The sequence below is a fragment of the Zingiber officinale genome, chromosome 2B, assembly GCF_018446385.1.
Source record: "Zingiber officinale cultivar Zhangliang chromosome 2B, Zo_v1.1, whole genome shotgun sequence".
In the NCBI taxonomy this organism is placed as follows: domain Eukaryota; kingdom Viridiplantae; phylum Streptophyta; class Magnoliopsida; order Zingiberales; family Zingiberaceae; genus Zingiber; species Zingiber officinale.
Window position 1 is genome coordinate 125,692,665 of NC_055989.1, and position 12,583 is coordinate 125,705,247.

General features: G+C 37.0%; 1 protein-coding gene across 1 annotated transcript; it reads right to left on the minus strand.

Moving 5' to 3' along the window:
- Positions 1–3,087: 3,087 nt before the first annotated feature.
- Positions 3,088–7,245, minus strand: LOC122047039 (RNA polymerase II transcriptional coactivator KIWI-like). Its single transcript, XM_042608064.1, has 4 exons — positions 7,069–7,245; positions 6,861–6,966; positions 3,486–3,508; positions 3,088–3,373 (listed from the first exon to the last, which is right to left on the minus strand). The coding sequence occupies exons 1-4, from the start codon at positions 7,198–7,200 to the stop codon at positions 3,314–3,316; spliced, it is 321 nt and encodes a 106-aa protein (XP_042463998.1). The 5' UTR covers positions 7,201–7,245; the 3' UTR covers positions 3,088–3,313.
- Between the last annotated feature and the right edge of the window lie 5,338 nt (positions 7,246–12,583).

Consider the following 12,583-nt stretch of genomic DNA (forward strand, 5'->3'; position numbering starts at 1 on the left):
TGCATTTAGAAGTATTTAAGGAAAGTTTTCTTGATAAAAACAAAAATGTAATGGTTAAAGGAGACTAACTTGGAGTTTAGGATGAGGTTTAGTTTCAAAGTTAAATTTTGAACTTCAAAACTTCAATTTTGAATTTTCTAAAAGTTTAGGAATTTTAAATCATTATTGATGTTGAAGCATGTTTTGAGGGGGATTTTCTCCTTAAAATGATGATTTAGATGTTTTTTAATGGAAGATTGGAAATCTTCATTGAAATGAATGAATGCTCTAGGGTGAGCATACAATATATTCTCAAGAGTGAGTATGAGATAAAATGAAGGGTATGAGACTTTCATTGAGTTATTTTGACAAAAGTAACTCTTAAGAGAAAGAGTTTGTGATGTTTGTTATAGGGGGAGAAAATATAAAGTTTAAGTTAGAAACTCACATTCATGCTTCGAGCATGGGATGGAGTTAGAGTTGGGCTAATATGGGTTAGTCTAACTTAAACGTATTGTTAAACATAAAAAAAAGAAGAGATTGTTGGTGCAATTGTCCCTGAGTCAAAGTTGACCGGTTTGACTCAAGCTTGAGTTTTGATGTTTGACAATATATGGAGATTACAGGTGCAATTATCCATTTAGAAGATTATTGGTGTAATTCTCCACTAGTCAAAGGTTGGCAAGTTTGATATGTGAGAGTAGTCAAGTAGCTTAAGGTTGGCTGGATTCTTGACTGTGAAAGTCCTAACTGGAGGTGTAACGACCTAGCCCCTCAACCCCATTGGACGCCCCAAGGCGGCCCCTCGGCCATGCCGTTACTCACTAGATCTTCTCACCCCTGGCCAGTGGATTTTTGCCTTCCCCAGGATTCGAACTCTAAACCTCCAGGACAAGTATTAGAGTTTATGAATCCTGGTAGCCAAGTGAGCGGCGCTCACTTGGCTACCAGGATTCATAAACTCTAATACTTAAGGAAGGCAAAAATCCACTGGCCAGGGGTGAGAAGATCTAGTGAGTAACGGCATGGCCGAGGGGTCGCCTTGGGGTGTCCAATGGGGCCGAGGGATCAGGTCGTTACAGGAGGTTAGGTAAGGACAAGACCAACAGGATGATTGGTAGAAGAAGAAAAATCAAGTGGGTCAATGTTGACCGGACACTTGGTGTGAGAAGTTTCAATGAGTGAAGTCGAGCAGTGAGGAAAGTCCTGGTGAGTGAAGCTAGACAGATGGAAAGCTCTGGTGAGTGAAGCTAGCTAGTTGGAAAATCCTAGTGAGTGAAGTTAGATAGTGAGGAAATGCTAGTGAGTGAAGCTAGCTAGTCCTAGTGAGTGAAATTAGATAGTGAGAAAATACTAGTGAGTGAAGCTAGCTAGTTGGAAAATCCTAGTGAGTGAAATTAGACAGTGAGGACATGTTAGTGAGTGGAGTTAGATGGTGAAATGTCCTGGTGAGTGAAGCCATGAATTGGAAAATCTAGGTGAGTCAAAGGTTGACCGGACACCTAGTATTTAGAAGTCCAAGTGGGTCATGAAGGACTAGACACTTGGCATGAGAAGAAAAGTTTAGGTGGATCAAAAGTTGGCCGACCACCTAGTGTTTGGAAGTCCAAGTGGGTCATAGAGAACCAAATACTTGACATGAGGAGAAAAGTCTAAGTGGGTTAAAGGATTGACTGGACACTTGATGAAGAAATTCCAACAAGTCACGGTTGACCTAATATTGGCCAAGGGAATCCTAGACTTGGATTAAGCAAGTTAGGGTTAAGCAATTGATTAGGACAATCGATTGGCCCTAGGCTAATTGATTAGGTAATTAATTAGGAGTTCTTGCGATAACACATAAATTGCCCGAATTGATTGGTTAATCGATTGAGCACAGACTAATCAATTAGACCAATCGATTAGGACTAGGAGACTCGCGAAGAAGAATTCACAAAAAATAAGGTTGAATCAATTGACCCAATCGATTCAACCACTGCTAATCGATTGGATCAATCAATTAGGAAGTGTTTTTGTCATGAGGAGAGGGAATCGATTAAGGCCTTTTGTGAGTGAACAGAGAGTTGCGAAATCAATTGGGTAATCAATTAAAATTCTCTAAATCAATTGGGATGGCTCACCAATTGAGTAGGGTTAAAAAAAAAAAGAACCGTTTTATAGGTGTTGGATGGTCGGATGACGTGACATTCGATTAGAGAAAAGATGAATTGATTGAGAGATGTCGAAGAATCCTAGAAAAGGAGTTTCGTAGACTTTTTCGAAGCAACTCTCACACAACTCTCACTCACAGTTTCTCAACCACACACGATAAGTTCTTGGAGACTTAAAGTGAAGTGTTGATACGTTTCCAAGTTGATCAAGAGGTGGTTTCAAACAAGAAGAGAGCAAGCTAGGGTTTCATTGTTGTAATTTTATAAGATTTCATTTGTATTAGCTTCTCGTCCTCTTCTTCTTGTATTTCTTCGTGTGTGAGCTTGTACGAGGATTCTCCGCCTCTGGATTGTTTCCGAGAAGGAGATCTTTCATAGTGTATGGGTGAGAGAAAGTCGGATCCTTAAATTAGTCACCTCAAGGATGTGGATACCAAATAAATCCTTATGTTAGTATTGGAGAATTTTTCGTTTCAAGTATTCCGCTGCAAATGTACCATTATTATTTGCTATCCATTATTATTTGTCAATACATAATTATCTGTTATAACATATTCAGATACAAAAATTTTAACATATATAATTAGCAAGATAGAAAATAAATTTTTAATTTAATTTAAAAAGTATATATATAATTTGCGTCTTTATCCATTGCTATTTTTTTTCTTTGACAATTAAACAAGGTCCAAATATTTTTTTTTTAGAAATGAACATTAAATTCGAAAGCTTTTGATAACACATAATTATCAAGAATTTCTCTCTATTATTTGCTATCCATTATTATTTGTCAAGACATAATTATCGGTTAAAACAGATTCAGATTCAAAAATTTTAACACATGTAGTTAGCAACATATCAAATACATATTCCATTATTTTTCATGTTTATTTTGGTACTTCATTTATTTCTCAGTACGTAATCCTAACAAAAATTTAAAATATATTTTTAATCAGGAATATGTTAATGAAATATATCAGTTCTCTTTCTAAATAGAAAGTAGCATTCCATTGTTTCCAAGTTTATATAAGACTAGTTACACCATTAGTGTTCTTCACATTATCAAAATATCACGTCGCAGTAAGGTAAATAGGATCAACATGCCTACAGAAGTCCTTCCAAGATCCTCATCATTAAAGCTTTTAACTCCAAAACACCAATTTAAAGTCCTCCCAATATCTTGTAAGCTACGAGTTTTCCCTCACTGCTTCGTCGATTTCCTCAACATGTTCAAGCAGAACTTTCCACTGCACATAAAAATGATGATGGGCAAGTAAAGAACACAAACACAAACACAAACTCAAACACAAATTAGAATTGACTGTCTTGTTCATTGAGATCCATTGGGTTGGTGTTCACCTGATCCATCGGCAGTGATATACCTGAAGAAAATAAGCACAAGCAATGATCAGTGGGACACAACAGACCAAATAGATACAATTCAATAGGTCTACAAGTATAGTAATGCTCGATAAACCAAGTGTATCAGGCATTTGGAGTTGACAGCTTCCAAATATCTACTGGAGATGTTTAGCAAAGTTGTGTATCAATGTTAATCCTTCTAAAATTTGGAATGTAATGCAAATGAAGAATTTTATCTTCAAAAATTTTAGACTTTGTAAAAAAAGTACTTCTGTGGATTTATTTAGAAGAATAAATTAATTGTTCTTTTAGAGGGAGGATTAACTTTTGTCTTGATGGTCTAAATTTATTTTTGGTCTTATTTCGGTTGAAGTTTTTAAAAGGGACCATAAATCCCCTTAAGATAGTTGTCTTCTTGTGATAATATTGTGTTTTTGGTGGAGTGTTGGTGTTGAGTCAGGTGGTATCAAAGAAGCTTCATGATGCATGAATTAGAAGTTGGTTTGGTCATTGTACGCAAACTCCTCTTGGTGCTCACCTCTCCCCATGACCCACTCAATTCGTTGCTCATCCCTCTCATCACATCACCTGCGACCTCCCCACCCTTTCACTGCAATCCACCTTACTGTCTTCTATCTTGTGACCTAGCCATTCGCTAGCTTTGCGAGCCCACTCGAAACTTTCCCCTATGACCATCATCAATTCCTTTCTTGTTTCCTTCTCTTTCACCTAGCCCAAATCCCCCTTTCCCTTCCCCTACGCTGCCGCCTCCCATAAAACAAGATGCTTGTGCTCAAAGATTTGTTTAAGCAGATCTAAAACAAACTTGTGGTCATCCAAGCTGTCCTAGTACTCCCCATCTCTTTCCTCTGCTTCTAGCATCAGAGAAAGATCTCATCTTCCCCTCTTGCACTCGTCATGGCAGACCAAACATGTTCCCTCCCTCGACTTTGTCATCTCATCAGAGGACCTCTATACATCTATTGTATGTGCATGGCTCCAACATTGAGTTCCCCAACCAATCAACCATGACTCAGTCCCATTGCACCCTGTGACCTTCTATGAATTACTATTCTTGATATCTATGAGTTGATCGAGATTCTCTTTTACTCAAGTTGCCTTCTTTGAAAGCTAACACCATCTTTACTAGGTCATTCTCCCACCGGTAACCTCATGACCATGCCACTCTGCCTCCTGTTTGCACCTTGATTTCCCATTTACTTATTGTAGAAAGATCAAAGGGACCGATCTGCTTTGCGAAACCCATAACCCCAATATAAGCTTCTTCTCCATTAGTGACCATGCTCATGCTATCCTCATCGCCCTCTCCACTCCACTGGATATCTTATCAAAACTTAGTCACATCCTCTTCTCACTGCTGCTTGCACAAAATCATTGTAGTCCCACCATTGTGAACAGGGGTTGTTAGGTTATTGTCGATCCTCTACCATAACCCAACTCGACAGAATTTAAACTAGAAAAACAAGATAAACAAATAGGAGGATGAGTAAATGATTGTGCTTTTAGTAGGGCAGAAGTAAGGGTGTGAATGTGAGATTAGGTAAATGGAAAAAAAAAAATTGACATCAATTAAACAAAATTAATTTTCAAAGGGGAGGTACAAAAATACCAAGGTGGTAGGGATGTAATCTATTGTTGAAATTGCCATGGAAAGTCTTCAATCAGGTAATGTGATCTTTGAAGAAGAGGATAACACGGTCGGCCTGCCTATTGTCGCGGTGGGGTTTTCTAACAGGACTTACTATAGCTAAAGTAACTTCTTTTAAATCGGTGCAAGGGCTGACATAGGACTTGATCTCAAGCGGAGGGGATTCATATGGTCAGGAGTTGCATGAGGAGACTATTGTCATGGTCATCCAAGATGAGGCAGGAAACAAGAGTGGTCAGTAAGTGTTGAGTTAAAGTAGAAGTGCACGTTTTGCGTGGGTGTCGATGTGCGATTTCACATAGGCATTGGTGCGCTGGGCTTCCACAGTGCATAAAACAACGATGTATTGATCTCACGTGGTAGAAATGCAGTAGTGTAGCAATGTGAGTCTTCTGCAAGGTGTTGATGACATCGTGCATAGGAAGCGAATGTCTGGATAGAGGTGATGAAGAAAATAGTTGGCTCTTATAAGAATCACTACGAGATTAACTAAACTGAGGCAAGCTCCAATGCTTATAGGTGGTGGTTCTGTGTGGGTGTGACAGTGCTACGACCAGATAGGTTGGTCCAGGTGGACATGGAGCAGCAGGAAAAGAGCTGAGGTGTGGGTTAAGTAAGTGAGAATAGGGAATACAATTGATTCTCCTGCCCAAAACAGAAAAAGGATGTGGCGGTGGTAGTCTGCAATTAGGGAGGTGAAAGGGGGAATCTATGTATCAACTCCTAGTTACACAGAGGAAATTTTATTAAAATTGCATATTAATTAACAAGAAGAGTTGAGAGCCCCTTTTATAAAACAACTAGTTTGCCTAAAACTAGGTCAAATTTATCAGATGTATATACCGAGTAAGGATATAATAAGGAGTTTCTGAAAAACTTTTAAAATTTAAAAATAGTTTTTACAACAAAATTATCTACTATAAATTTATCTATTGCATTTACTTACACCTAAAATTAAAGGCACAACACCCATTCAACCTCTCCTACACAAAACTCATCCATTGACACACAACAACAAAGTTACAAGTAATACAAAGAAATAGATGATAGTTGATTCAAAATGAACCAGGAACAAAGTCCTAATGCAAGTTGTGGTGGACCAAGATGCATTAAATGTCATTCCTTAATGTAATCCTACAAGTAGTAACACTTATAATGTATTATGCTCTTTGTCAAAAAAGCCTCTTCACGCAAACCATCTCTTCCATAGACTAACAACAACACTAACTTATTTGGAAAAGATTCTTAGAGGATATCATTTAAATAAAATAAACAATAAATTGAGTTCAAATTGACTATAATATTTCTGTGTTAAGAGAAGCTTCTTTAACATTAAGGTTAAAAGAGTAAAATCCATGCTTTTGACTCGACTCTCTTCACTCTCCTTATTCCCCAACTTGGAGGGGCAAGAAATTACATAGGAGGAAGGAAGAGCAAGGGAGCTGGATCACCTTTTTCATTGGCAATTTCTCCCAAACATGGGATACATATCCTTTCCCCCTTCCTTCACCCTTCGCTCTATCTTTACAACCCTACAGTTTGTATTATTTATCAATTAAATTAAGTAATTCAATAAAATTAAAGACTTGGGATTCCAACTCCTTTATTAAGAAGAGGAAGGGAACAAATCCAGTATGCATTTCCTAATCCCTAGCCACTACTTAGAACCTACTGTAAAAATCAATATTGTAAAAAGAGTGGACCTTTCTTCCCAGGCATTTCCTTGCCGTCCTTCACATAGAACTCTCTGATGTCAACGACGACGTTCCCCTGCCACTGCCGCACCGAAACCTTCCGATTCTTTGAAATCTACAATTCAAACCCACCATATATCAGATGAAGAAATTCAGGACCTCACCTGTTTCAGAACAAGAAAAGGCATTTAGGGTTGCAAGCAGCGAAGAACCGTACCTCACAGACGATGATGTCATCCTCTCCCCCGCCGTCTTCAGAATCCCCCTTAGGGAATTTCCTGGAGCGGGAAGCTTCAGCGTTGCCAGCAGAGTCTCCTTCGGCCTTCCTCTTCCAGCCTTTCCTCCACATATCTACTACACTCCCGCTGCTCTGCCTCTTCTTACCAGGAATTCGATATATATAGATATATATATATATATATATATATATATATATATATATATAACCTTAATTTCTAAATTCTAAAGTAAAATCTTGAAGTGACACATACATACAGATGATACCTCACATCTTACCTCGCACATTTTATACCCGCCTAAAATTTATTTTATGTTTTAAAATTTATATATGTAATACTATAACTCAATTCCTAAATTCTAAAGGCATAATCCTAAAATAACATAATCACAAGTTCAAACAAATTAAACTAAAAAATCAAAAAAAGAAACCTCAAATGCACAAGCACGCAACATTTGTATGTGTGTGCGTGCACATACGTGCTTGTACACTCACGGTGCATACTCATGGTGCATACCCACCATGGATAATTGAGATGAGTTTGGACGCCCGAATCATTTTTGGGTGCCCGACTCACTTCCAAATGCTCGCATCACTTCCGAGTGTCCCAACTCATTAGAATCACCCACGGTGGATGTGCATTGTGGATGTACAGGCTGTGTATATATACACACACACGATTTTGATACGCTGCGTCTCGTTTCCGTCCGCGATTGAGGCGCTCCAATTGTTAAATAGCTTTTTTTTGTTTATTTTTTTAGTTTGGGGTTAAGCCAATAAGATTTTGCCTTTAGGATTTAAGAGTTGGGCTATAGTGTTCAAGCTAAAAAAAAAATTAAAACAAAAAAAAATTAGGTTCTCTCGGAGTATATGTAGACCTGACCACAATTCAGAACCGACGGTTCAACGGTTCATGGCAGGTCGACCCTTAACCTTAACCACCCAAGACGATTACAGTTCACCGTTCAGTTCAAGATTTGTCACGGTTCGTCACAGTTCAAGATTATCATATTACAAAATTTAAAATTTATTTAAAAAAGAGCTTGCACTCATTTAAGTTATATACGTATCCCCTTAGGGTATAGGGGAATCAAAGTCCACGTAGTTCTTTTACATTTTTACCCTTTTACATTTGAAAGTGATGTTGTCACTCACTTCCATTTCCGGTTTCTGTTGTATTCGTTCTTTCGGTATCAAAATATTCAACTTCGTCATCTAAAAGTTACATTCCTTGAATTCTTTTCTCGGCTATGGTTTAATCGTCGAGCAATGCTTGAGTTTCTAATGAGTCGGGAGACAAAGTTGATCGTCGTTCATCTAATATATCGCCACTAGCACTGAATGTCTGCTCCACAACAACAGTTGACACTGGACAAGCTAAAATTTCTTTGGCGATCATAGAGAGGACGAGAAACCTTTGAGCCTTTTGTGACCACCATTTTAAGATATCAAAATTTTTACTATCTGCTTCATTAAAATAAAAAAATCATAAAATAATTCTAAGTTCTTGTATGAAACTTAAGGATCCTTGTGGACATTTCATCAATTTTTTTAATAAAAGTTATGTTTTTGTATGTTTTAAATTACTACTAATAGTTTGTTGTATTTCAGAAATATTAGTTTGTGTTCTATATTTTGCATAATATTGATTATAAATATCATATAAATAAATTATAACATTATATATAATATTAACTGGATCAAGAGAAGAAAAATTTTTAATTGTAATTAAAGTGTAAAGTTAACATTTTTTTTAAAAACTTCTAATTTAAATCTAGAATCTAAAACAAATGTAATTAAATAATTTTTATGAATAAAATAAAAATATTCTTCACAATTAATTTTCATAGCTAATATATAAGAAGATAAAAATTTATTATTAATACGTTCATTTAAAATTAATATTATATTAGAAAATTTTTCTAAAACTAATTAAGTAGTGAAATAATAAACACTAAAAAGTTATTTGATTGCATCATTAAATACTTTTAAAATTTCACAGATACTACTACAGATATTTCATTGTTGTGAAAATAAATATATATTAGTATTATATTTTATGCAAAAAAAATAAACATAATAATCATTTATACTGAAATGAATCTTGTAATAATTGGCATATTGAATTCCAACGTGTTGGTACATCACGTAGAAATTTTTAGGTCTCATTCCATTAGTTTTACAAAACTTATCATATTGTTTCATTATAAATGGATGCGATCATAAATAATAAATTGCAACTCTAATTAGTTTAATATAATTTTCTAAAAAATTTAAACTATCTTGAACACATAAATTTAGAATATAGCATACACAACGAATATGAAAAAATAAACCACCAATAATAGGTTGACAAATAAATTTTAGATTATCTATACAAGCGATATTGGAACTAACATTATCTATTGATATTAAAAATATTTTATGAGTTAATCTATATTCTTCTAAAATTAAACATAATAATTGTCGATGTTATGAGTATTATGTGATTCATCAAAAACTCTATAAGCTAACAATATTTTTTAGAAGTTCTAAGAGTTATCGATCCAATGCAAGTCACACCCAAATACGAATGTGTTTGCCAATGATCACCCTAAATATCGAAACATAAAGAAACTTTATTATCTAATTTACTAAATTCATCAATTAAATTCTTTCTTTCTTGTTTTATTATTTTTTTAATTGTATGAGTAAGTGCAGTCCTAAGAACACGTTTAGCACATGGATTAAGAGATTCTTTACAAAAATCTTCAAATGTGCATTTAGATCCAAAACTGAAAGAAAGATGTTTTACAGAAATAAATTTAGCTAATGATTCTCTTAATTTATTATCCGAATATAAAAATAAACCGTAATCAATATTACTTCTAGTTGAAATAATCTAGAAAATTATCCTTGAGAATGATCGAGTTAATATTCCGTCGGGTGTTTCATTTCTACATGTCGTTTCAACGACCCATAGCCGCCACCAACTTGGAATTTGTAAGAAGCATTGCAGTGCTTACATTTTGCATGCAATTCTCCTGACGGAAGAGTGACCTTCTCAAAATATTTAGTGAAAATAGAAGACTTTAGAGGAGGACTTTCCTGAACCTTAGAAGTAATTGCATCAGTACTTCTTTATATTTCGAGTGTCGGATTCGGAAGGTGCTTGTTCTCATAATTGGTGGATTGAATGTTCAGGTCCTGATGTGGATTCACTATTTCCTTTCCTTTCTGAGTTTGAGATGATGCACCTCCACGGCCTCCTTCCATTGTAATTGAAAATTGGAAATGAAAGTGCATAGAAATGAAGACGAAAACATTATAGAGAATATGAAATTGAGATTAAGAGTAGAGAAGATGTGTGTGAAAATGATGAAATAAACTCTCTATTTATAGAGTTTGGATAGTAACGGATACTAAATCATAGTCATTGATCAAAAAATGGTCAAATGATCTTAACTGTTGAAAAGAATACCCAAAAACCCCCACTCAACGGCTAGGAATCGTTGGTTAATTGGCGGTTCCTATTGGTACGGTTTGCACTAACGGTCTAACTCGAGTTTTGATGAATGACAAGTTAAGTTAAGCTTTGTTGTGATCTAACTACTTGATTGAGTGTGCAGGAAATCTAGCTAGGTCAACGGATCGATCCTATAGCTGGTACAAAATATAACTAGGTCGACGGGCCAACTGGATAGCTGGTACGAAGTCCAGCTAGGTCAATGGGTTGACTGGACAGCTAGTATGAAGTCCAGCTAGGTCAATAGGCCAACCGGATAGCTGGCACAAAGTCCAGACAAGTCGACGGGTTGACCGAATGTTTGGCAAATTGGTAAGTAAAGATAAGTCACTGGAGGAGAGTGACTAAGTGAGAACGCATTCCGGTCGAGGGGACAATAGGCGTTGGTCCAGGTTAGGTCTATTTCGGATCCCTAATCTGAGACCTTGGCTAGTTTCTGATCTTGAGAGGACAGAAACTAATTACTACCACTTATTATTGTGCTAACTTTGTTTTGCAGGGTATGTAGGATCGAAAAGAATTTAGATATCTCCACAATTGCATGATATTGTCCACTTTGGGCCTAAGCCCTCATGGTTTTGCTCTTGGGCTCTCCCCAAAATGCCTCATGCCAATGGAGATATCTTTTCTCTTATAAACCCATGATCTTTCCCATGTGTTTCCAATATGGGACTATGTTTGCAACCTTGCAACCCCAACAATCCACCCCTCAAACAAAGGACCATAGACTTTCCACGTCCGATCCTCGACCCACCAGGTCTTCCTGCCTCTCGGTCCACCCGACCTACTGGGACTTCCTTGCCTAGCCGCAACTAGGACTTCCTGCCTGGTGTCTGGTCCTCTTGATCCGAACATAGGAGCTCCCACTTTCTTTGTTCGAGGTCAATATTGTACCCACATGGCTCAATCAGACCATAGCTCTTGGGCACAGTCGGCGGTTAAACCTTCTGGCAGTCCGGGCTTTGATACCAATTGTAGGATCGAAAAGAATTTAGATATCTCCACAATAGCATGATATTGTCCACTTTGGGCCTAAACCCTCATGACTTTGCTCTTGGGATCTCCCCAAAAGGCCTCATGCCAATGGAGATATCTTTTCTCTTATAAACTCATGATCTTTCCCATGTGTTTCCAATATAGGACTATGTTTGCAACCTTGCAACCCCAACAGGGTAGATGTTTTAGACTAACACATTTTATAAGGCAAAAATGAGTAAAAGCCTTCGGATGAACAGTGTCCGAAGGTACCTTCAAGCAGTGAAGGTACCTTCGTACTATTCATGGAAGGCGCCTTCCATGACTATGGAAGATGCCTTCCAAGGGATGAAGTTTGGCGTTCGGAGCAGATAACGCACAGAATTTGTGGGATAAAATGTATCCCATTGGAGGCGTCTTCCATGCTCTATTTAATGTTGCTCGTCTAAAGCTTCTTCAACAACTACCATACGAGCAACTACGCGTTTTTTTGAGGTTTCGATTGCTTCCGGCTCCTGCTACTACTTTGCTGCAAATCTACTGCGCCCGACAACTGCTCTGAGGAGTTCTGATCACAGTCGATAGACCAACATTGACATGAGCACTTCAACATCAATCTCTAAGTGTCGGTAATATTTATTTTTGTATATTTAATTACTGCAAAAGGACAAGTGCAGGGTGTTGCACTTATTCTAAATTTTCTTGTATTTGATTTCCTCTTTCGGAGTTACTGGAAGAGGTTTTTAGTGAATTACCGGTTGATAGGTTCACGAGACCTGGGTCTTGGAGTAGAAGTCGTCGAAGGCTCTAAACTAGGTAAAACCGCTTGTGTTTTTATGTACTATTTTTTTTTCCAATGCACATACTCATGATTTCAAAACTACAAAAAGAGAATTTTTAAAAATCACGTAATTCACCCCCTCCCCCCTCTCACGTGCGTAATGGATCCAATAGTTCTAACGGCTAGGAACTGTTGGACAAAAAAAATTGGGTGAACCGGCACGCCGAGATGGT